General features: G+C 45.4%; 1 protein-coding gene across 2 annotated transcripts; it reads right to left on the reverse strand.

Annotated features, from left to right (window-relative positions):
• Nucleotides 1-1,162: 1,162 nt before the first annotated feature.
• On the reverse strand, nucleotides 1,163-22,587 carry LOC115650728 (tubulin alpha-8 chain). 2 transcript variants are annotated; one of them, XM_030561067.1, is made up of 5 exons: nucleotides 22,481-22,587; nucleotides 11,258-11,480; nucleotides 5,145-5,293; nucleotides 2,792-3,472; nucleotides 1,163-1,609 (listed from the first exon to the last, which is right to left on the reverse strand). In XM_030561067.1, exons 1-5 carry the CDS (start codon nucleotides 22,481-22,483, stop codon nucleotides 1,316-1,318), a joined length of 1,350 nt encoding a protein of 449 aa, XP_030416927.1. In that variant the 5' UTR covers nucleotides 22,484-22,587; the 3' UTR covers nucleotides 1,163-1,315. The 2 variants fall into 2 exon arrangements, with proteins under 2 accessions (XP_030416927.1, XP_030416928.1); XM_030561068.1 differs by lacking the exon at nucleotides 22,481-22,587 and adding an exon at nucleotides 22,363-22,459.
• Nucleotides 22,588-26,149: the final 3,562 nt, after the last annotated feature.

Here is a 26,149-nt window from a genome sequence, read left to right on the forward strand (position 1 = left end):
ACACTCCCCACCTCACAAGGCCCAGGACCCCAAGCTACAACCAAAGTCCAAACATCTACATCTCAGTTGATCAGCCCCTTAGCATGAGCCTTGACAGCCTGCAATAGCTAGTATAGGCCAGCCCCACATTTTTAATTGCAGGGAAGACACACCTGTGTATGTCAGACTGCATCTGCCATGATGAACACAGGGCTTGTCTTCCTTGTTATTTTACTTCTGCGCTGCCTTCAGAGCAGGGTGGCTGGAAAGCAGCAGCTGCTAACTGGGAGCCCAGCTGTGAAGGCAAAGCCACCACTCACAGCAGTACAGAAGTAAGGATGGCATAGTATGGTATTGCTATCCTTAATTCTGTGCTGCTGCCTTCAGAGCTGGGCACCCAGCCAACAGCTGCTCTAGCTGCCCAGCTCTGAAGGCACTGCAGAAGGATGGAAATACTGCAAACCCCCGCCCCCCCCCTTCAAAAAAAAACAAACAACTTGCACACCACTCCCTGCAATTTCTTTTTGGGGCAGGACCCATCCATTTGAAAAACACTGGTTTCCCTCATGAAATCTATATCAGTGGTTCTCAAACTTTTGTACTGATGACCCCTTTCACATAGTAAGCCTCTGAGTGCGACCCCCACCCCTTATCAAATATATAAAAATAGTTTTTAATTTTAACTCCATTATAAATGCTGGAGGCAAAGCAAGGTTTGGGATGGAGACTGACACCTTGTGACCCTCTGAGGGGTCCCGACCCCTAGTTTGAGAACCCCTGATCTACACAGTATAGGGGAAAAAAAAAAAAAAAAAAAACCACCAGATTTCACAGTCCATGACACATTTTTCATGGCCGTGAATTTGGTAGGGTGCTCCTATATGGTTTAATTAAGAGACTATTCTGTAAGCTATAAAGCTCCAATCTACGTGGTTTTTCACAGTGACGTTTCATCTTAGAGAATATGAATGGAAATGTACAAAAGGCAAATATGGGCCATTTGCCCCTGAACTGGCACCATTTCTAATAAAGGAATGGAAGTTGCTCTGGTAAATTGTATAAGGCACTTGGACTGTCTTTCATACTTAAAACTTGCTCGCCACTCAGATACAGATATTAATATTTAGAACTTTTGGCTATTCATTTACACATGGTGGAATGAGTCAGTTGTTGCAAAGTTAAAGGATAGCAAATGGTCCTGATTAAAAAGGTTTATTCCAAGCAGTTTGGTATGGAATACTAAAAATCAATGGATTTACATTCATCAGAGGTTTCCCATTTACATTGAGGAAAAAGTAGTAAAATGGGAAAACTTAGCATTTTGCTTCTGTGAAATTTAATATTCTTCGCCTTCATCCTCTCCATCAATTGAGTCTGTGCCCACTTCTTCATAATCCTTTTCAAGTGCAGCCAAGTCTTCCCGAGCCTCTGAGAATTCTCCTTCCTCCATCCCTTCTCCCACATACCAGTGAACAAAGGCACGTTTGGCATACATCAAGTCAAACTTGTGGTCCAGACGGGCCCATGCTTCAGCAATGGCTGTGGTGTTGCTGAGCATGCAGACTGCACGCTGAACTTTGGCTAGATCACCACCAGGAACAACGGTTGGGGGCTGATAATTTATACCAACCTGGAAAAGAGGAGAACACACTTAGTTTTCCTGTAGGGTTTGGGGATGGCTGTGATTAGTTACTGACCACATAGTAAATTTTAATCATAGAATCTCAGGGTTGGAAGGGACCTCAGGAGGTCATCTAGTCCAAGCCCCTGCTCAAAGCAGGACCAATCCCCAACTAAATCATCCCAGCAAGGGCTTTGTCAAGCCTGACCTTAAAGAATGCTTTAAGGAGGGAGATTCCACTACCTCCCTAGGTAACTCATTCCAGTGCTTCACCACTCTCCTACTGAAAAAGTTTTTCCTAATATAGAACCTAAAACTCCCCCACTGTAACTTGAGACCATTATTCCTTGTTCTATCATATGGTACCACTGAGAACAGTCTAAATCCATCCTCTTTGGAACCTGCTTTCAGGTAGTTGAAAGGAGCTATCAAATCCTCCCTCATTAGTATCTTCTGCAGACTAAATCATCCCAGTTCCCTCAGCCTCTCCTCATAAGTCATGTGCTCCAGCCCCCTAAGCATTTAGTTGCCCTCCGCTGAACTCTTTCCAGTTTTCCACATCCTTCTTGTAGCATGAGGCCCAAAACTGGATACAGTACTCCAGATGAGGCCTCGCCAGTGCCGAATGAAGGGAAATGATCACGGCCCTCGATCTGTTGGCAATGCCCTTACTTATACAGCCCAAAATGCCACTAGCCTTCTTGGCAAAAAGGGCACACTGACTCTCATCCAGCTTCTCGTTCACCGTAACACCTAGGTGCTTTTCTTCAGAACTGCTGCCTAGCCTTTCTGTCCCTAGTCTGTAGCAGTGCATGGGATTGTTCCTTCCTAAGTGCAGAACTCTGCACTTATCCTTGCTGAACCTCAGATTTCTTTTGGCCCAATCCTCTAATTTGTCTAGGTCCTTCTGTATCCTATCCCTATCCTCCAGCGTATCTATCATTCCTCCCAGTTTAGGGTCATCTGCAAAGTTGCTTAGGGTGCAATCCATGCCATCCTCCAGATCATAAATTTTATTTCATATAACTGTTTGTGTGCAGAGTTCTTTAGACAACTGCAAGCTCCTATCCCTAAGGTATTTATAAAGCCCACTAGATACCTACATGACAGTTTTAATACATTTCAATAAGACATTGATATACAACGAGTAAAAAGCCATTGTATAAATTATTTAGCAGCTCAGAAACTTGCCTTAAAACCAGTAGGACACCAGTCAACAAATTGGATTGTGCGCTTGGTTTTGATAGCGGCAATAGCAGCATTGACATCCTTGGGAACAACATCACCACGGTACAACATACAACAGGCCATATACTTGCCATGGCGAGGATCACACTTCACCATCTGATTGGATGGCTCAAAGCAAGCATTGGTGATCTCAGACACAGAGAGCTGCTCATGGTAGGCTTTCTCTGCTGAAATAATTGGGGAGTAGGTTACCAATGGGAAGTGAATACGAGGGTAAGGCACCAGATTAGTCTGAAATTCAGTCAGATCCACATTTAAGGCACCATCAAATCGGAGGGAGGCAGTAATGGAAGACACTATCTGACCAATGAGACGATTGAGGTTGGTGTAGGTAGGGCGTTCAATGTCCAGGTTCCTACGGCAAATGTCGTAGATGGCCTCATTGTCAACCATAAAGGCACAGTCAGAATGCTCAAGAGTGGTATGGGTAGTCAAAATGGAGTTGTATGGCTCAACAACTGCTGTGGAGACCTGGGGTGCAGGATAGATTGCAAATTCTAACTTGGATTTTTTTCCATAGTCAACTGAGAGGCGCTCCATCAGCAGTGAAGTAAAGCCTGAGCCAGTGCCTCCCCCAAAACTGTGGAAAATCAGGAAGCCCTGCAGACCAGTGCACTGGTCAGCCTGAAAGAAAGAAAAAATATTTTACAATGGACAGGTCTGAACATTTAGAATACACTCCCCCCCACCCCCCCGCCCCTTCAAGGAGCTCACACGTCTGCTCAGCTCTTATGAATTCAAAGATGGGTGAAAACCCTTCAAACTCCAGGGGAAAAAAAATATATTATTGATCCATCAGGGTATTAGTCAGGACAACCATTGTCCCCAGAAGCCAAAACCAGACAAACCTGCTTATAGCATTCGTGGACATCCATTTACTGAGAGTCCTCGTAGTACAGATCTACCTCACTCTACTTTAGTGGCACCATATTTCCCAAGACTCATTTACGCCCTTTTTCATTTCAGTGAGAGATACAGCTGGATTTGTCAGCTTCTTAGTGTCATTTAAGCAAATTGCCATTCACCCTGCATGCCAACAGTGTCTAGAATCAGCCAAAAAAATCAATCCACTTTTATATTTACTATTTATAAACAAGTGTATTTGATGTTCTGGAGAAGATATAGAACTGACTACTAGCCTAAGTTCCAGTGTGATTTAAGCCCTGCATATTCTCAGAAAATGTCTTAAGAAGGTTGTTGAATCCAGTGCAGTGAATTGCAACATACTGGACTATTCAAGGAAGTTCTAGTTCAGATCTTTCCCTGAGCTGTTAAAGATTAACACTGCACTTTCTCCTCAAAGGTGCAGGGTCACATACTGGGTCAGCAGTGACTCCCAGGACCCACTGACAAGTGTTGACAGTTTGCAAGAGGAAAAAAGGAACAAGATAATTTATTGAGTTAGTGTTGTGTGCACTCTCATAGACTTGTTTAGAAAAACTTCCCTGGCACTTCATCCCTAATTTAGATTGAATATTTAGAGCAAGGACTCCAGGGGCTCAAAAAGCAGCTGAGGATACTGTAGGGAGAGACTTTCACCACATATGGCATATTACCAAACCAGAAGGAAATTCTATGCACTGGCAAAAGCATTCTGTATCCATAATATAGACTATGCAAAGCACATATTAACTACCCCTAAAAGGAGCTAGAAAATAAACCTGGACTTCACCTCAGCTAGTTCACCACATGGTGTGTAGACTGAGGGAGCCTGAGAACTCACAACATGGTCACAGTTTCTCTCCCCCCTTGTATCTTTGTTCATATGAAAAAAATTGAAAACAATGAAGTTAGAAGGAAACACATTGGAACATGAAGATCAGACTTCAGCCCACAAAAGCAAGCATTCAGGTGTGGAGGCTAAAACGCTGCAGTGGCTGCAGCTAAGGACTGATCCTTCTCATTACTAATAGTGCAAACCAGAGTGCTATGTGGATAGGCCTCAGCCCTGGCCTTTGTGAATTTGTCAAACTTGAAACAAACTTTTTGGTTTGATATAAACATGCTTTTTAGGCAAGTTGAGGGTGCTGGTTCAATTGCAGTCCAAGAAGAGAGTCACAATGCAATCTTAGATTTTCCTGATTGAAGTAGTCCATTTTCACATGACTGAAGTGAACAGCAGAATTTTACAGCTGCTGGAGACCTCCATAGCTTTTTCATCTATACATGACCCAACAGACTATAGAGCTGAATTCTGAGCCCTCACACATCTGAGCACTTAGATTAATTTCCAAACCACGATGTAGAAAGCTCTTTAAAAAGGTACAATCTTCAGTGCAGAAAAACTGGAACTTACCAGCTTCCTGATACGCTCCAGAACAAGGTCAATTATCTCTTTCCCAACTGTGTAATGACCTCGAGCATAATTATTAGCAGCATCCTCCTTGCCAGAGATCAGTTGTTCAGGGTGGAAAAGCTGCTTGTATGTCCCATTTCGTACTTCGTCTGGAAAGGGGATATTGTGCACGAATTTACAGTAAGTTAATTTTGGTTTAGACAAAAAAAGTTTTCAAGCTCACGTGCCTCAAATAAGGCACTTAAACCCACCTCTAGACAGTTCAACAAAAATGGCTTCACTTTACAGACGCCATTGCTAGAAGATATCCAGGATGCTTACTAGGTTCAGTGGATGTTTAACATCCAAGACAACCAAGTCACTTATTTAGGTAAGAAATTTGAAATTTTTGGCCTTAATACCATTCTGGTACCAGCAAATATTAAACTATACAAACAACTTATGTTTCATAAATACTTTGCTTTAAAGCAGCAACTCTCCATATTTTATAAACTCAGATTTCTAAAGCCAAAAAGGTAGAACAATATGATCATTTAGGCTGATCGCCTGCATAACACAGGCCAGAGACTCTCTTCTACGATTCCTGCAATGGAGGAAGTTCTTTTCCTACTACATAAGCATACATCAAATGTCTAATTCAATCAAGTTACTGGGCTATATTTGGAAAAAACTTCCAATTTCTACTGAAGGATATAGAGAAGAAGAATGGATTTTTAATTATATTCAGGCACCTAAAGGTGCAGAAAGCACCCCAAAAGTACCTAAATGCACAGTGAAGCCAGAAGAGAATTAAGCATGCCCAGCTGCTTTTGAAGATCACTCCAGGTGCTATACCTTTAAGAAAACTGGCCTAAATGATAATTTACCACTTCCTAAAATAATTCTTTCAAAAGGTTGGTTACCAAATGGCTATAAATCTGCATCTTATTCTAATATTCTGTTCCTAGATTAACCTCAGCCATTTAACCATGTGCCTTTGTTACTTTGAAGAATATCTTCTTCCTGTGCAGTTTACTTATCAACCAGGAGCAAGTCATTTCAACTTTGTCCCACTCTTCCTCCCAAAGTTTTCATAGCTCTTTTGAGCTCTTTCCAATTTTTGTACATTGTTTTTAAAATAGGGATCCTACAACTGGACAAAATATTTCAGTAGTTGTCTCACCCATGCTCGCTCTCAATATATCACCTCTATTTCTACTCAATATTCTCTGTCCAGGATGCAGTCCTCAGTCTTTTTTTAAACTAGATGTAAGACCTTGCCTTTGGCAGTATGTAACTGACGTTCAAGATGTGGACTATTCTGCTGTTGGCGAGCACATATCCAGTGCACAAGCAACAGAGAATGTTCTAGTAAGGAGTATATTTGGATTGATGCATGCACCCTTCCTTCGTGCACTTCACAAGGGCATGATGGGCAGAATCACCCCAACATCAGTTCTTTCACAAGAGCCAATGACATCAGGACTCCAAAAGTAGGTGGGATGGCATGTGGGTCATGGGTGCTAGCCCATTATTTAAGAACACAGACTAACATGATCTTCCATAATCCTTGGCTGCTTGCACCAATGTGTAGTGCTTTGCTAAAATGTGTAGACAACCAGGTCACTGCTTTTCAAATATCCTGGACTGGCAAGTTTGCTAGAGAGGATACAGAGGTGGACTGGTCTCTGGTGGAGTGGACTTGTACATTGACAGGTTCTTCCCCTGTTGCAGTGGGCTATCCATTTTGATATCTTGTGTAGATACAGCCCATCCTTTGATTCTCTCTTCGTAAGCCAGAAACCGGGGAGACTTCTGGAAGGATTTCGTCCTGTCCACATAGAATATGGCTCTGTGCATGTTCAGTAGGTGCAGCCTATACTCCTCTCTGCCAGCATGAGATTTGGGGAAGAACACAGGTAGGTGTGTGACTTCACTGATGTGGATTCTGACACTTTAGGAAGAAATTTAGGATGCAGGGATTCTAGGGCCAGAAAACTTCTGCAAAGTAGTTTTTAGAGTAGATTTCTAGAAAAACATCTAATCTTGATTTAAGGATTGTCAATGAGGGAGAATCCATCATGACCCTTGGGGTACATAGTAATTAATGATTGGAACAGTCACTGTTAAAAGTTTGCCTTATTTCCAGACTGAATTTGTCTAGTTTCAACTTCCAGCCATTGAATCGTTACAACTTTCTCTGCTGGATTGAAGAGGCCATTAAATATTTGCTCCCCATTTAGATACTTACAGACTAATCAAATTACCCCTTAACTTTCTCTTTGCTCAGCTAAATAGGTTGAGTTTCTGAGTCTCCAACTATAGGAATGTTTTCAATCCTTAGCAGCTGTCAAATGCAGAAATAAAGTAACCTTTCTACTCCTGTTCAAGATGCCCATGGTTGTACATCCCAGCAACACATTAGCCCTTTGGTCACAGTATTACACTGGGACCTCATGTTCAGCTGATTATCCACAATGACCTCAAAATTCTTTCAGTCACTGCTTCCCAGGATAAAGTCCCCCATTCTGCAAGGATGGACCATGTTCTTTCTTCATAGATGGATACATTTAGCCATAGTAAAAACACACTGTTTGCTTGCACCCTAGATCACTCTGAATCAATTTATTATTCGTTACTCTCTCAAATTTTGGATCACCTGCAAACGTTGTCAGTGATATTTTCTTTCAGGTCATTGATACAGATGTTAAATAGCTTCCCTCCTCCCTCCCATGGGCTATGAACAGTGGTACAAGTGCCAACAGTTACAAGTTACCATACAACTTTCTAAGCAAGCACATTTATTCTTAAGGTAAAAGCATTACAGAGAAAAACAGATTTAAGCATACTGTAAAAACATATTAGGAGGTGCCCATCCATCTTACAGGGTCCTATCGGGACCAAGTCCTTCTAGCCCTTCTGTAAGAGTTGGGGCCCCCCCTTGGACACAAGGTCCTCTCTATTTGCTAACAGAAAGGTGGTCCTAAGATTAAGCTTTTTATATCAAAAGTGTTTTCTGTGTCTGTTGGTCTCTGGACAACCCATGAACCAGTATATGCAAGTCTTCCCAGGGGATATACCTCTCTGGATGGGTTTATAACCCAAGTGATTCAACTTAGTCACTTTTACTGTCTTGTGTTCCTAGAGGTACTATGGTAATGCTCCATCAAGAGTTGCATAAAATCCCTGATCCACAGCAATTCGTTAGCTTAATACAATATGGTCTTCAAAGATACTTCATGGTATTACAATCTCCCTCATGCCCTTGAAAGTGAACTGGGTCTGAATGGAGATTATGAATCTTGCCAGGGTCCTTCCACTAATCTAGAGACTGGAGGACTACCAGAGGGACAGCCAGCCAGTAGACCTAGGACTGCCATGCCTAAAGTCTCTGGAAGCAGAGAGTCTTGTGTGCAGGGCAAAGAACGTAGGTGCTGCCATAAAACCCAGCAGCTCAAGGCATGATCTTACGTACATCAGGGTTTGGGACTATAGGTGGGGCTAGAGATCATGCACCATCCAGAACCTGTCAAGTGGTAGTTAGGCAATTACTCCATGCAGAAGCTATATGGTCCCAATGAATTTTATGGGCCACACAGGTGTTAATGGGAATTTATTCTCATTCACCAGCAGGCCTAGATGTGCAAACAGCTGGAGAACGGACAGGATGTTGACCCAGACCTGAGATTTAGTGGCCATGACCAGCCACTTGCTTAAGCATGAGAACATCTGGATGTCTGTCCTTCCAAGGTAGGCCACTACTGCAAGGCACTTAGTAAACACGAGCAGCACCACTGAGAGCCCAAAAGGCAAAACTTGGTATTGGTAGTGATTGCTGTGCAACACAAACCTTGGGAAATGCTGGTGCCCCAGACATATGATGTGAAAGTACATATCCCTGAGGTCAAGAGTTCTCCTGATATAGGGATGGGACGATTATGTGAGGGAGACTATCCTGAACTTTCATTTCTTGACATAGGTGTTCAGGCACTTGAGGCTGTTATTTGTCTGAGGCTCCCTGTCTTCTTGGGGATGAAATACCTTAAATAGAACTTCTCTCCTCTCTACTGAAGAAGTACCTCCTCTATAGTGCCCACTGCAAAAAGGGGCTGCATTTCTTTCTAAGTAGGCTCTTTGGAACGGGTCCCTAAGGAGGGACAGGGAAAGGATAGGAACTGAATAGCACAGCTTCTTTGGACCACCTCCCATACCCTACACTGAAGTGATGGACCAGGGTTGATGGAAATGAACCTGATGGCTGCCAAAAGGAAGGGAAGGCAATGATCCTATAATGAATGATATTCTGTCCTCAGGCAGAGTCAAATCTGCTGCCTGGTCGATGTCAAAGCAGGTTGGTGCAACTGAGAGATATTCACAGGGATATCTACTTTGCAGGATGGGTAGTTAAAGCCAAGGGACTTCCTATGGTACCAGCGCACATGGCTGATCATCGGCAACCTTGGGGAAGATCTTCTCTCACCCCTCCCCCCCCCCCGCAGCATCCCATAGACCTAACCAAACTGACTATGTAACTACAATGCTGAAATGGAAGTTAAATACTTTTGGTGCCGATCTCTTCATGTACCATAGGCAGCAGAGAAGAAACTGGGTGTTGCAGACTGGTTCAACCCTTTATACCCTTGTGAGCAGATAAGAGGAAGAACACTTGGACTTCCCCAAAAGACACTGCTAGCTAGAAAACTCTGCGATGTGAGCGCACTGAATGAGCAATCACCAGCTGTGGAATATTTATCCAGCTTAACACTTGAACTGGATTGTCCTAGTTACTGTTCAGTCCTACATGTCAGGAGGTCCTGTGTGTGCCTACTGGAGAACATCCTGCCAATCTCACTAGCCAAGGACTAAAAAGCTTCCTTTGGAAGCCAAGGCCTTCCATCATCTGGAAAAAAAATCTGTACTCATGGTTTACTGACGTAAAAAACTCCCCTTCTGCCAAACCACAAAGTGCAGGGTACGTTCAGCACAGCACTTGCTATCCCATTTGGCTTTAGCAATTCTAAAATGTATGGTAATGAGGTATCACAGAGTTTAATTAAAGCCAGGCAGAAAGTAATATTGGGTTTTATAATTAACTCTGCATGAAGTTGTCTGCTGTTTTTGCATATATTCTGCTTTTAACCCAAAAGTTAAGCCTAAAAACAAACAAAAACAGAAGAACCCCTGACAAAGCAGCATGAGATTTGAAGAGACAGTTACCTTACTTATTGGTGCAGATCAGTATAACTATTTACCCAACAGGATCTGTAACTTAGTAAGCTGCTATTTAAGGGAAAACTATTTTTTCAAAAAAAGGAAAAAAACAGGCACCAAATGAAATGGACTTGCTAAGAGGTATCTGTGAAGTTTAGAATGCACTGGTTTAAAACACATCTTTGCCAGACTTTTTTGTATTAGCACTGCAAGGCACGTACAAGAGCCATAGATTGAAAAGTGAAAGTGAAAAACAGAGCAAGACAGCAAAAGAGGGGTGGGCCTAGGGCAGTGACAAAGTGCATAAGTAATTTTATAAAAGAGGCTGGAAGAAGTCAAGAGAATAGTAGCTGGAAGATGTTAGCTGAGCTAAAAGGAGGATGCTGACAGGGGAGGAAAGGGGACTGAGAAAGAATTGCAGAAGTGAGACACTAGCAAGTATCATAAGTAGTCAACTCTGTCCTGTTGGTTTCCACAAGTGTGGTTACTGTTAGAAGAAAATAAAATGCAAAGCCATGGAGCACATAGAATATTTTTAATGCGCAATAGCAAGGTGCTTAAAGAACTCTCAGGATGTATAGTACCCAGCAAGCCTAAAAACCAAGCTGGTGCCTGTAGAAACTTTGCTGATATATTGTTTCATAGGTAAAAAGTGTTTAATGTCTTTTTTTATTAAAATTGAGGTGCCTTGTCTAGAGACAATGAAAAAGCAGAAAATCTTATGCATTGCTTGGCAGAAGAGTAATGATTACATACTTGGGGTAAGCTTTGTACAGAGAAATTTAAAGCATTTAGAATATTTACGGCATCAGAACAGAAAGAAGGGAAATGGGACCCTCAGACCAACATTCCAGCCTGTCAGTTGTGCCAGTTCCCATGGCATGTCTCTTACAAATTAATACAACACTGCTAACTGTATTTACCTATCACCGCAGGTTCCAGATCCACAAACACAGCACGGGGGACATGCTTTCCTGCACCAGTCTCGCTGAAGAAGGTATTAAATGAATCATCACCACCACCAATTGTTTTGTCACTTGGCATGGTGCCATTGGGCTGAATGCCATGCTCCAGGCAGTAGAGTTCCCAGCATGCATTGCCAATCTGCACACCAGCTTGGCCAACGTGGACTGAGATGCACTCACGCTGTACAGAGAAAAAAGAAGAAGAAAATTAAGGTTTCTGGCAGGAACAGTGGCTTTCTTGACTAGCAAAATAACCAGCACAGACTGCTTGGAACTACCATGCTGCAGAATTATTAAAACTGCACCCATAACATTGGCCTCATTGTATTAGGGTTAGTGACAACTGGAACAGATAACTTAACACAAAACCTTCCTTCAGTTAACTATTTTCATCTAGAAAAACCCTTTGGACATTGTCAAGTAACATTTTATAGGCTCATTCTTCATCTCCTCTCAGAGACCTAAATGTAAAAGTTTCACCTCCTTCCCCAGCAAATTCTGTCCTCCCTATTTGAAAAATAGGGATTTTTCCATTGAGTAATTAAAAGGTTAATTGGCCAGCACCAGCCTGTGTCTCATTGGTATTATCCATGCCAACCCCAGCTCCAGAAGTTATCAGGTGCAGCACCACCACCGGAGGGAGCACAATATTTTAAGGAAACTGAGGCGATTTCATTTTCTCTCTTTTAAATTTGTATATATAAGGTCAAAAAACAAGCCTTCCCTATCCCATTAGTCTTAAAAGTACATAAAACAGATCCTAACCGTCACCCCTTCACCATTTCATTTAGCGTACACTCTGAACAAGTTTAAGTCGGGCATCCTACAAGGAAAGGAAGAGTTTGTAAAATGATTCCCCCTAGTGTTGAATTCATAAAAAAATGTGGATCTTTAGTTTCTTAAACAAAGCTATAGGTGCATGCATTGCTTTGTGTGTATATCTTAGTGTAAGTACGATTATTTTCTTTTCCTAGTCAGCACCGAAAGATTTCCTACCACTGTCTGAGACCTGGTCTACACTATGCATTTAAACCGAATTTATCAGCGTTAAACCGATTTAACCCTGCACCCATCCACACAATAAGGCCCTTTATATCAATATAAAGGGCTCTTTAAACTGATTTCTGTACTCCTCCCCGACAAGAAGTAGCGCTGAAATCGGTATTGCCATGTCGGATTAGGGTAGTGTGGCCTCAAATCGATGGTATTGGCCTCTGGGCAGTATCCCACAGTGCACCATTGTGACCACCCTGGAAAGCAATCTGAACTCTGAAGCACTGGCCAGGTAGACAGGAAAATTTTATTTCTTGTTTGCCCAACGTGGAGCTCTGATCAGCATGGGTGGTCATGCAGTCCCAAATCCAAAAAGAGCTCCAGCATGGACCGTACGGGAGATACTGGATCTCATCGCTGTATGGGGAGACAAATCTGTTCTATCACAACTCCGTTACAGAAGACGAAATGAGAAAGCATTTGAAAAACTCTCCAGGCTATGATAGACAGAGGCCACAGCACAGTGCTGTGACACAAGCGTAACAGAAAGCCAAAGAATCAAATGGATGCTCATGGAGGGAGGGAGGGGGTACTGAGGACGCCAGCTATCCCACAGTCCCTGCAGTTTCCTAAATGTAAAAGTCCCTGCAGAGACCTAAATGTAAAAGTTTCACCTCCTTCCCCAGCAAATTCTGTCCTCTCCTTATTTGAGAAATAGGGATTTTTCCACTGAGTAATTAAAAGGTTAATTGGCCAGCACCAGCCTGTGTCTCATTGGTTTTATCCGTGCCAACCCAGCTCCAGAAGTTATCAGGTGCAGCACCACCACCGGAGGGAGCACAATATTTTAAGGAAACTGAGGCGATTTCCCTCAGTTAGAGTGTACCCTAAATGAAGGAAGTTGCATTCTTGGCTGAGTTCCCTATGCCTGTAGGGTCAAACATGTTGTCCAGGGTATCTCTCGTCAATTTACTCCCCCTTTCCCCCCCCGTGAAAGGTCCTTATGCATGAGGTGATTCAATTCAAAATCCTCTGCAAGGACACCGGGTGACCCTTCATCCGATCCACTGTAGCAACTGAAGAGTTAGGTCGATATTCGGAAAGGCTTGGTACGTTCTAAGTAGAAAGCCAAAGCTCTCCAGATGTGCAGGGTATGAAGATGCCTCTCCTCACTGGTCTTGTGCGGTTTGGGACAGGATAAGGAAGATGTCCTGGTCATATGGAAGGTGGAGATCACCTTTGGCAGGAAGGCTGGGTGAGGCTGCAACTGAAACTTATCTTTGTAGAACACCATGTACAGAGGTTCTGAGATCAAGACATTAATTTCAGAGACCTGTCTTGCTGATGTCACTGCCACCAGAAACATGACCTTCCGTGACAGGTGGGAGAGGGAGCAGGAACCCAGTGGATCAAGGGATGGGCTGGTGAGCCTAGAGAGGACCAAGTTAAGATCCCACTGCAGGACAGGAGTCTGTACCTGCAGGAAGAGTCTCGACCCCTCAAGAATCTGACTGTCATGTCGTGGGGAAAAAACACCATCTGTCCTTAGATCAGCAGGTGAAAAGCAGAATGGCCACTAGATGAACTCTAATGGAAGAGTGTGCCAGGCCCTGGTTCCTCAAATGGAGCAGGTAGTCCCGGACAGCCTGTATGGAAGAATGCAAGGGACAGATGCCATGCTTGGATGCCCAGTGGGAAAACGCTGTCCACTTGGCCAGGTATGTCAGTCTGGTTAAGGTCTTCCTACTCCCCAGGAGGACCTGTTAGGCTCTTTCCGAACAAGTCCGTTCCTCCAGGTTCAGCCATGCAGCATCCACACCAAGAGGTGGAGGGGCTCGAGATGCGAGGTAGGAGCCGGCCATGGTCCTGTGATAGCAAATCTGGGTGGTTGGGCAGGGGCCGCTGACAAGCCCATGAGCGTGCCAAACCAATGTTGGTGAGGCCACGCCAGGGCGATCACGACAATCTTCATTTTGTCTCTCTTGATCTTGTCCAGGTCCTGCCGATAAGTGGAATCGGATAGAACGTGTACATCAGGCTCCCTGACCATGAGAGGAGTAAGGCATGGGAGAGGAGATCTTGCCGAGAGCACAATCAGTGGCATTTCCTGTTCTGTCTGGTAGCAAACAAATCCGCTTGGGGAGTTCCCCACCTTTGAAAGATCATGCATGCTACCTCTGAATGGAATGACCACTCATGGTAAGAGGAGAAGTCCATGCTGAGCTGGTCTGCCAGCATATTCTTGACACTGGGAAGGTGGCAAGCTTCTAGGTGGATTTTGTGGCTGATGCAGAAGTCCCATAGACGGACTGCCTCTTGACAGAGTCAACGAGCATGCTCCACCTTGCCTGTTGATGTAGAGCATCGAGGCTGTGTTGTCAGTCAGGACTCTTTCCACCTTGCCCAACAGGTGCGGCAGGAAGACTCTGCATGCCAGCTGGACTGCTTGGAGCTCTGGGTAGCAGAGTCAGGCAAGTGATGGGCTGGCCTGCCCTGGATGATAAGTGGGGGGTCATGGCCCACCAAGGCCCACCCATGGCTATGCCCTTGGCACAGTGTCTCTTTTCTGATTTAAAATAAAAAAAAAGATGTTGCCATCCCAGCTCTTTATTCATGGCCTGCCATACCATTTCCACACCCAGACGTGGCCCTCAGAACAAAAAGTTTGCCCATCCCAGCTTAAAGCATAGAGCATGCCCTGACCCCCAACTGGGTCCCATTCAGGACTAATAAAAAGTTTGAGAACTACTATGGGTAACTAAGAAAACTACTAACTACATATAACTATTTTACAGAATTTCAAAGTTCACAACAGAGAAGGAATCAATGCTAGCTGAAGCAGCAGAGGTTCCAGCACTGTCACTGGCAGCAAAAAGGAAGTGAAGGGGTTGGGGGAGGGGAGAAGCTGGCAGCATCCTTTATACCATGCCATGTGGGCACTACTCCAGAGGGTCCCAGAGCTGGTCCCCTACTGATGCTGCTGAGGAAAACACTTCCATCACGGGTGCATGTGGTAAGCGCACACACCTAATATGGAATGGACATGAGCAAGCACTAAGAAAAATCATGGCTTCTGGCTGCTCTCTGAACTTAGAGACAGTATGACAACACACTCCCTCCTCCAACCACCACACTCCCTCCCACCCTATACACTCTCACTCCCCCAAAAACACACTGTTGCTGTCTCTCCCACACTCTGTCACACTCTTCCTTCCACCCACCCCCTTTCAGTTGAAAAGCATCTGGAATCCTAATAGGATCCCTAGTAGGATGGAATGATGGGACTGAGAAACCTGCATCATGTGATGCTGTACCTGTCCCATGTGTAGGGCCCTACCAAATTCACAGCCATGAAAAATGCATCATGGACCACTGAAATCTAGTCTTGTGTGTACTTTTATCCTATACTGTACAGATTTCACAGCGGAGACCAGCGTTTTTCAAACTGGGATCCTGACCCAAAAGAGGGCTGCAGGGACAAGGGATGCAAGGTTATTGTATTGCCACCTTTACTTTTGTGCTCCCTTCAGAGCTGGCTGGCCAGAAAGCAGTCGCTGCTGGCCAAGGGCCCAGCTCTGAAGGCAGCAGCGCAGAAGTAAGGGTGGCAATACCACAACCCCCCTACAATAATCTTGCATCCCCTCCACAGCCTCCTTTTGGGCCAGGACCTCTACAGTTACAACACTCAAATTTCAGATTTAAATATCAGAAATCATGAAATTTACAATTTTAAAAATCATGACTGTGAAACTGACCAAAATGAACTATGAATTTGGTAGAGCCCTACCCATGAGGCATTGCAAACCCTTCCCAAAGCACCCTGTGGCCAGGTGCACAGTGGGATAGCTACCCACAATGTACTTCTGTGTTGATGCAAGAGCTGCTAGCGTGGATGTGCTCTGCTGACACAAGGAACAGCATGGAAATGAAACAGTGATTTAATTAGTGGTGGCTGTATGCTGGCATAACTTGCATCAACAAAACTCTGCAGTGTAGACAAGGCCTTAGGCACCAAAATAAGTGGCCTCAATCTGCTGGATCCTCAGCACTTTAGAAAGTGAAATAAGGCCACTTACTGAGGTGCTTAAATATGGACTTGACAGTGTCCTACTATTAGGTACCCATCACAAACCTCTGTTTTAATATTCACACCCACAGCTTCATTATGTAGAGTTATGGCTATGGTACTCAGTGCTCCTCCATTCTCCTCATGTTCCTCCAGAAACAAGCAAGTGTTGGAAAATCAAGATGACAGTTCCCACATAGACAGCAGAATTAAGGTTTTCATCTCAGCTTTAAGGCATCCACCTATGGAGATGACTGTCTCTTACTCCTCCCTCAGTCTGTTCTAGCCAGCATCAAGGACTCCCCAGATTACTGGTCAGAGAACAATGAGGCTCACTGGACTGTACCGAATAGGAGGACTGTCTGGAGCTGCACTAGGCACAGAATGACAGGTTCGGTTAAGGAAAGGTAAGGTGCTGTTATATTTTGAGTTCCTAGTGCCATCCCCATGGGAATGAATATCTTTGCATCCACAGACGAAAACACTTTACGGAGAGGTCAGTATCATTACCCCCATTTTCCCAATTGGTAACACTGGTCTACAATTTTTGAGAAGTTGTCTGCTTCAGAGATAAAATGTGCTATTTATTATGTATTTTGATGTGCTGAATTCAAATATGATAATTAAAACAACTGATTGGCTGCTGTTTCTAAGATATTTAAGTTTTTACATTTTATGTCTATGTATATTGTGTAGATAGAGTTTTAATCATAAATTGTAAACCTAGGTCTTTTCATGTGTTTATGGTTGCTTTACATGATATTTCACCTGTCCTGTTTATGTAACACTTTAAAAATCAGAAAAAGGGTTATAGAAATAAAATTTATTATGAAACAAAAGGCAAAAACTATTATGTACACAGTTTAGTCCTATTCAGTGTCTACTTGGCGCTTCTTGGCTTGTCTCTTGTATTCATTAAATGGAGCATCTCTTGTCACTGTCCAGCAATAGTCTGCAAGCATTGATGGGCTCTGTTTGCCCTGATAGCCTGCCAGGAGATTCCACTGCTGTAGTCTGGAGCCCAACAGCTCTGCCTTACTCTTGGGTAGTTCCAAATCCCTGACAAGGTCATTCAGTTCACCTTGTGTTATGAGGTGTGGTTCAGAGGAGGAGGATGGGAGAAAATGGGGGTCCTGTGACATTGATGGTTCAGGACCAGAAGTTTCATCCTCTTCCTCATCTGACTCAAGTGAGAATGATTCTGGTGCATCAAGAACCAGCAGTCCTTCTCCGTGGGGTAATGGGTGTATAGCTGATGGAATGTTTGGATAATGCACAGTCCACTTTTTCTTCTTTGACACACCTTTCCCTACTGGAGGCACCATGCAGAAGTAACAATTGCTGGTATGATCTGTTGGCTCGCTCCAAATCATTGGCACTGCAAAAGGCATAGATTTCCTTTTCCTGTTCAACCACTGGCCAAGATTTGTTGCACAAGTGTTGCAGCATATGTGTGGGGCCCACCTCTTGTGCTGATCTCCAATTTTGCAGCCAAAACAAAAGGTGATAGGCTCTCTTAACCACAGTGATTATACTGCACTTTTGTGATGCAAAAGTCACTTCACCACAAACATAGCAGACGTTATCTGCACTCTTCACACAAGTACGAGGCATCTCTGCTCACTTTGGCTAAACAGAAATGTGTCCCTTTGCAAAATCAAACACCGACAAATAAGAGCACGACACTGTATGATTTCTAGAGCTGATATAGGGCAATTTGTTCAGCAGAGTGATGTAAGCTTCGTTATGATTGCATCATCCATGACTTCTAGGAATAACATGATGCAATTCATATCATGGATGACACAATACCAGCTTCAGATTGCATCATTCATTGTTTTGCCTCAAAAGCAAGTACTGTCCAAACCCAGTCATGGATTTATTCATAGATCCAGTCAAAGATGTATTTTAGTCATTTCTGGTTTAAATTGAGATCCCTTCCCTTTATAACTCACTTATCCTCTGCCACTCCCAAGTCAAGGGTCGTATATAGCAACCCAATAGCATATCTTGAAAACTAGAGCCAATCAACAATTTTAAGCATCATTTTCGTTCTCAGTGACCCAGAATTAGTAAAGTTGGACTATGTTTATTTCAGAAGCATTTTGGCTTTAGAACAGTATAACCACTGGCATAGAGTGAAGGGACTCTCTCAAGGTCACCCAAACTAGTAGCAGAGTTCAGAACAGAACTAAGGGTCTGAGTCCCAGTCCAGGGCCCTATCCACAAGACTACACTGCCACCTACTTCGCACACAGCCAGTATCGCCTTAGGTGGTCCTTCTACAATCAGAACCTTACCAAGCAATTCCATGCTTAACATTGACATTTCTTTAAGAACTGCTACCCCTCTACTGTCATTTCTGTTACTCAAGACTTTTTCTTGGACATATTGAGTTAAGCATGCATTTCCTCATTTTTCTGTGTTTGTATTTAAGAATTAAACTCTCCCATTCCAGAAAGGCACAAGAAACACAAGATAGTGTTGAGCCCTAGCAACCATAACTCCATGTTGATTCACCTGCAAAAATCTCCAATCAATTCTTGTTTTTTTGAGAAAGTGGGACAGTTGAAGGGATGGTGGGAAGGGGTGCTATTACTTCTCAGCACTCAGTAAGAAGGGCCATTCCCAAATCAAGGCTTATTGCAGGGTCTCCTCTTCCTTCCAGGGGCAGGAGACAAAGGGTGCTTCATAACCCTTTCCCAAACACTGGGGACTGAGCTCAAGAGTTTGATACCTGCAATCCTGAGGACCACCATGCCTGGGGTGTACTCTGGGAAGATCACCATTCTCTGCTCCCCACCCTCAGCAGCGTGTGTCACCAGACCAGTTGGTTTTTAGCTCCCCTTCTCTCGTCTGAAGAATGTGTGCATGCCTCAGAAGGGTCCTTATGGCAGGGAGAATTGCATGGTTCCCATTTCCCCTGCCATTCATAAGGTTCACAGGTGGTGTCAAAATAGACCAGCACTGGCCCGTAGATCAGCCCAGTCTTCCCCAGGTGCCCTCTCAAAGCATAGAGTGCAAGTGCGACAACCCAGCCCCAAACATTACCTCCTGAACTCTGAGCAAGGCAATATAGGTCAATCAGGCCCTAAAAAGCCAAAATAGCCCACAGATGAGAACACTAACGCACAAAGATTAAGCAAATTGGACGAGGCCATACAGGGAGGCAAAAATAGAACCCAGGTTTCCTGAGTCCTAGGCCAGTGCATTAGCCACAGAACCATCAGTCCTCCAATACCTCTTGCCCATTGAAAAGGGTTCTCTGTTCAAACCCCAGACAGGGGGAAAACAAAAAATTGCACAGGGATCAGTACAGCTTAAAATTCCTGGCTCCTAGATCATTCCCTTCTCCATAGCACCATCTTTTATTCCTTCTGCAGTCCCTGCTTCACACACAGCCATTGCACTGACACTCCATGGCCTTGTCTACACTACAAAATTAAGACTTCTTACTGCGTTCATTTCTGCTGGCGGTGCACATCCTCCCTAGGAGCATTTCCACCAACTTAACTGTATGGGGTATTGTGGGACACTGACAGCTGGAGCCCTCCCTCCCCGCTCCGAGCTCACAGCCAAAAGACAAAGCAAGTAACAGTGTTTATATTGGCTGACACAGTGTCTAACTATATTGACCTAAGCACTACACCTCTTTGTGGAGGTGGCGTTATTAGGCCAGCATAAATGACTTACATTGGCAGGGGCAATGCTGTAGCGTAGACAGACTTAAACTGATGTAGGCTGCCTTGCAGCAACCGAACTCTGTGGGGCAGACCAAGTCTTTAAGACACAGACTTAAGTCTGAATCCCAGCTCTGCCTGTTCTGACCTTGTGCAACCTCTCATTTTAGCTGCAAACTAATAAGACTAGCAAAGAGCACAGAAATATTAACAGGCATCAGCAGATCAAGAGACCTGCATGAGTCTGGGTTCAAGACAAGCAGCTCTACCAACAGGCATAGGGTACTTTGTGGGTACTCATTCACTCAGCCTTCCACTATGAGCCTGCTCTCAGCTGGGATTCCTTCAAGCAAACATCGTGTGCAGTACTGTCAACCTCAAGCACAAAAAAAATTCACGATTTTTAAAACTGTAAGAGTTTGTGTCCCATGAAGGCTCAAACCAGAAAGCAAACAGACACATTCTCAAGCGCCTCATCATGCATTAAAAAAAAAAATCTAAGCCTCACATGTACTGGAGCTTTAAGATAAATATCAAGTCACAAGTCAGAAATAGCATATATGGCCAGCAGCCATCTTCCAGTCCAAGTCCCTGCAAAGCACTGTTCGGCCAAGAACTGCTCACTCCACAAAAATCAAACAAACCAGATAACTTTTTATTTGTTTATTTGGGGAGCTGGACCCTTTGGGGCTGGATTTGCAAAACAGCTCATTTGTGACACTCATGGTTAGATTCTCAGAAGTGCTCAGTGGCCAACATTAAGAGACCAGATTTTTCAGGTGAGCTCATAGGTACCCAAACAGGAGTTGAGCACTTCTGAAAGCTCCAACCTAGATCAGTGACAGGCGGTCCAGGACTAAGATTTGCATGGAACCTCCTTAATTTGCTCTCAATCTATGCAGTGTTATAGGAACTGCTTTTTGGGGGTACTTGTATCTCAGAAACTTCCTGGCCGAATTTGCCTTACACTCATCCTTGAGGTGGCACAGCAATTTTCCAGGCACTCTATCTAGGCATATGCATTTTATAGCACAGAATTTTAATGAACTGGGAAAAGCTTTCTTCTTCCTAGGACTTACCTATCATACTGATGCCTGAATGTACTAGCTGTGCTCAGGTTGGTCTGTAGAAATACATACTTGGACTAAGTGGGGAAAAAGCAGATTCCTGTAGCACGGACACTACTGTCCATTGATTTCACTGCCTGTTATTATGCGATCCATGTAAAGGGACAAACTTCAAGCATCTGCTGAAGTGAAAAGTGTGAGATTCATTTTCAAGAGCAGTAGCTTCAGTGATCTCATATTTGGAATAAAAGCAGCACAGGCTAGACAGTTTAAACATTTGTATAAAACTGCAGTACCTGAATTCTTAGTCTTGGTAGTCTAACTCAGACCTATTCATTTTATAACTAGCTTGAAAACAGACTTTAACAGCACAAGTATGCCTATCAGGAAAAAATCATCATCATCATCTTGGAGTTTTACAGGTTCCCTTAAGATACATGAGCCCTAATACACATCCATAATGTTAAAAATCTAGCATCCAAATTGCCATCTTAGACTTTGTCAAGCTCTTTTGAAGAACCGTATCCTAAGCAAAACACTTTTGTAAAGCTGCATTTTGTTATGCTGCATGTCCTGTGGCAGAAATAAAGGACAGAAAGCTCTCTGAAGAAATCTTACAGGAAAGCGCTCAAGCCAACTCAGCATGAAAAGATTTCTATGTAAAAGTGAAGATATAGCCTCAGAAGTCACCCAAAGTTTCAATGGCACACTGCCGGGAAGTGCAGTTATGTAATCATCACTTGAAATTATCTCTAGCCCAATCAGATCTGTGCAGATTAATTATAGTTTTTTTTAATAAGCCAGCACTTCACCATTTTGTCTGTAGTGAGATGCCGCAGTGGGGATCAGGAAAGGGTGGATGAGGGGCAGCCATGTTCTTTAGAAAGCAACCACCATTTTGAACCACGGCTTCTTTGAAACCTTGTTAGTTCGCGCAGGGGAAGGGTTCAGCATGTGCAGCCACCACTGAAAGCTCCGTCTGCAGGATGCTGGCAGGGAGGTGAGCTACCAAGAGGAGAAATCAGCTTCCCCACATACACTCCTTGTACTAGCCCTAGGATCAAGGCCCCACGGTGCTGGGCCCCGTAGCCATCCCATCGCCAAGCGCTCAATCTCAGGAACGGCGCACTCCTCCACACGCACTTCTCCTCCCTCCCCCCGGCACATCGCTGACTTGCACCTGCGCCCCCGCGAAGAGGGAGCCCGGTCCCCGGCCCAGACACGCCCCGCTAGGCGACCCGGGTCCGCGCTACGCACGTGGCAATAGCGCCGCACAGGCCTCCCGGACTCTGGGGACCTCTGCCAAGCTCCAGGACCCGGCCCCAGCGGCGCTGCCACGCACGACAGCACCCTGCCACCCCCGCGCTCCCCTGACCATGTCTCTGGCTGACGGGCGGGGCGTCCGGTGGCAGCAGACGCGCAACGGGTCTGAGTTGCACCACGAAAGCAGGAGTAGATGCCCCGGGACTCATGTTATATAGGGAGCCCCCCCGGCCTCCACTGCCCCCTCGCTCCCCATTGGCCAGCGCCGGCACCGCGCCTTTCCTCCCCGGAACTCTATTGGGCACCGAGTGCAGGGCTGCCCCTCCTCGTCTGCCATTGGACAGTGAGTACGAATTTGGGCTTGGCAGAGCCAGCCACTGGGCCGTTCGTACCGGGCCGGGCCTGAGCTCTGCTCCCGCCAAAGAGCCGGGGGAGGTGTGAGCGGCGGTGCAGCTCACAGAGCCCCCCCCTTCCCGTCTGTGCTAGAGGCGGAAGGACGCGGGTCGGGGCCCCCTGTTGAGCGGCTTGTTGCGCTGCCTGCAGCCTCCGGCCTGGAGGAGCGGTGCCCCCGACCCGGTGTGCAGGGGCATCTGCGCACTCACTCAGCGTGTAGCCAGCTGCGTCCCTGTGACAGCGCAGCCCCGCCTGGACACCTGCTGACACACCCTCTCCCCACTCCGGGCACTCTGCTAGCAACGGAGTGTGCAGATGGGGGACAATGCGTCCCTGGCAGGGCCCCTCTCGGGAGTGAGCTGGGACCCAGGCTGAAATCACAGATCAGGGTTGAAAGAAGCAACTGACTTCACTAGTTCCAGAGTGGTAGCTGGGTTAGTCTGTATCAGCAAAAAGAATGAGTCTTACAGGGTGACCAGATCACAACACTAAAATATGAGGACACATTGGGGCACCATGAGCCCTGTCCACAGTCCACCCTCACTGTTCCCAGGCTCCTTCTCTACTCTTCTCCAGGTCCTGCCCCCTCCCAGCTTGCACCCCCCCCAGCAGTGCAGCAGTAATTCCAAACCGTAATTGCTTTAAGTGGTGGGACCATGTGGAAAATAGGTCAGAAAACCAGGACCAAGGATTATTCCAGGCCTCTAGTTGTCTGGCCTTTTCTACTGTTTTTTCGATGGCTGCAACATTCTGCTCTATGGCCCAAGTGGTATCATTTATATACACACAGCATTTTTTGTTGTTCAATGAGTGCACCACAACACCCTCCTTCCCCCGCTTTCGGCTTCCAGCACAACTATTAACCTTAAACTTTCATTTTCATTCAATTTTGTATTTCTGATTCTAAATCAAATGGCTCAGCCTTTGGCGTTTTGGTTGAAGGTAATGACAATGCATAGTTAGTATGAACATGAAAGGTGCTATTATTATTACACCCTTTACAACAACAACAACATAATCCTAGGCTAAACAATAATAATAATAAAAGCATTAACATCCTCATTGTAATAATACAGGGTTGTTGTATAACCTTAGTCACAAAACACAATATATCATACTTAGTACATAAAGTAGACACTCTGTAGGTGGTATGAAAAGCATGCTTTTCAATCTGATATATATTTTGGAGCATATGAATTTTCCCTTGTAATTCAGAAATTTTCTGGACCTCTGGTAGGAGTGAAAGCAAATTTCGGAACCAATTAGGTACTAAGGCAATCCGGTTAAAAAGTATCTAAAACTTAAGGGCTGATTGTAAAATTTTATCTGCAAGCCAATAAATAATATTTTTGCCTGCAGCAGTGGTGAGATTAAAATGTATGTCTTGCAATGTGATGGCCTTAACATACACACAGCTATTATTTGCTTGGAAAAGCAGGTGTCCTGTCGGTACTTCCTTGTCCCTTACATTCCCAACAAACATTGTCATGAACAGTGACAACTTCCCTGGGCTTCAGTTTGCGTACACACTGGAGCTGTGGGGGTTCTAATGGCCAGAGTGTCCATTGTCTTCCTGTAAAAGCAGCAAAGAATCCTGTGGCACCTTATAGACTAACAGATGTTTTGGAGCATGAGCTTTCATGGGTGAATACCCACTTCGTTGGATGCATCCACTTCAACGAAGTGGGTATTCACCCACGAAAGCTCATGCTCCAAAACGTCTGTTAGTCTATAAGGTGCCACAGGATTCTTTGCTGCTTTTACAGATCCAGACTGACATGGCTACTCTTCTGATACATTGACTTCCTATCTGTATCCAAATGTCGAGTGTTATTCCAGGAGCACTGACTATAAATCAGTTAGGCATACCAGGTAGTTTAATTTCCCAAATGTCTTAGTGAATTACCCAATACCAGATGCATCCTTCCCACGGACCCAGCAGGATTCGGTATGTGGGAGCCCCCACCCCTCCAGTGGGTCCATATGCTTGGGAGGAGCATTGCAAATGTCTGCACTTCCACCCAGAAAATCTCCAAGTATGTATCCAGGGCCATAGATCAGATCAGGGGACAGCAACCTTACAGAAGTGGTGTGCTGAGTCTTCATTTATTCACTCTAATTTAAGGTTTCGCGTGCCGGCAACACATTTTAACATTTTTAGAAGGTCTCTCTCTATATTATATAAATAACCTATTGTTGTATTTAAAGTAAATAAGGTTTTAAAAATATTTAAGAAGCTTAATTTAAAATAAAATAAAAATGCCTATCTTATCAGTTTAGTGGGATCCTTTTCCTTGCTGAGTTTTCCAATGTGTGCCATAGCAGGGAGTGGTTGAGGCCAGGAGCAGAGCCCCAGGCTGGCTGCCAGTACCCCAGGCCAGCAGTGGGCTGAGCGGGGCCGGAAGTCTGGACACCGGCTGGCAGCGGGGCTGGTGAATGGAACCCCAGACCGACAGCGGGCTGAGCCCCTCAGCCTGCCACTGGCCCTGCTCAGTCCACTGCTGGTCTGGGGTTCTGACAGGGGTAAAAGTAACTTAAATTTCTTACAGATACTGTCGTATTACAACCCGCCTCAGGGGGGAGGAGCTCAGGGGCTGGGATGTGTGGGGGAGAGCTCTCAGAGCAGGGAGGTTGGGGTGCAGGGGGATCAGGGCAGGGGGTGGGGAAGTGGATGGTGCAGGAGTCACGGCTGGGAGCAATGGGGGGGTATAGTAGTCAGGGTTGGGTGGGTGAGGGGTTCAGGGCAGGAGGTTGGGGGGTATAAGGGGAAGTCCCGTGGGGGATGGGGACTTGGGGCTGGCCTGGGACAGTCCCGGTTGCGGCCGGGTTGCCTAGATGGTGGATAGGTCCCTGGCCCACGCTGTTCCTGTTTCTGCCAAGGGAGCTGTGGGCCAGCCGTGTGGGGGCAATGCATCTGCAGGCAAATGGGGGGCAGCGGCAGAAGACCAGGGCTGGCTCCAGGCACCAGCCCAGCAAGCAGGTGCTTGGGGCGGCCAATGGATGGGGGGACACGTCCGGCTCTTCAGCAGCGGGTCCCTAGCTGAGGGAAGGACCAACCGCCAAAGACTGAAGCAGTGGCGGTAGAGCTGCTGCAGATCACGATTGCGGCTTTTTTTTTTTTTTTTTTTTGCTGCTCCGGGCGGCAAAAATGCTGGAGCCGGCCCTGCAAAAGACCCTCTGGCCTGCCACTCCCTTCCCCCAGGGGCCGCAGGGACGGCACGTGCCTGCAGTGCCCTGGTGTCCAGCCACAGTGTCGAGAGAGGGGCAGCAGGGCAGGCTGGGACGCGGACACCTCCACCGTGCCTCCTGCCGGCCCCTTTCACTTGCCTGACTGCTTGCTGCTTTGGCCGCCAGCGCCAGCCTGTAGCCCCCCAGCTGGGAGTGCGCC

The sequence above is a fragment of the Gopherus evgoodei genome, chromosome 4 (assembly GCF_007399415.2).
Source record: "Gopherus evgoodei ecotype Sinaloan lineage chromosome 4, rGopEvg1_v1.p, whole genome shotgun sequence".
In the NCBI taxonomy this organism is placed as follows: domain Eukaryota; kingdom Metazoa; phylum Chordata; order Testudines; family Testudinidae; genus Gopherus; species Gopherus evgoodei.

Bases quoted from the DNA above. Each gene is read 5' to 3' on its own strand.
- LOC115650728 (XM_030561067.1), bottom strand. The intron at 5,294-11,257 runs GTAAATACAGTT...TCCCCTTTCCAG, and splicing joins TCTGGAACCTGCGGTGATAG to ACGAAGTACGAAATGGGACA. The intron at 1,610-2,791 runs GCAAGTTTCTGA...CCTCTTTTCCAG, and splicing joins GGTGTCCTACTGGTTTTAAG to GTTGGTATAAATTATCAGCC.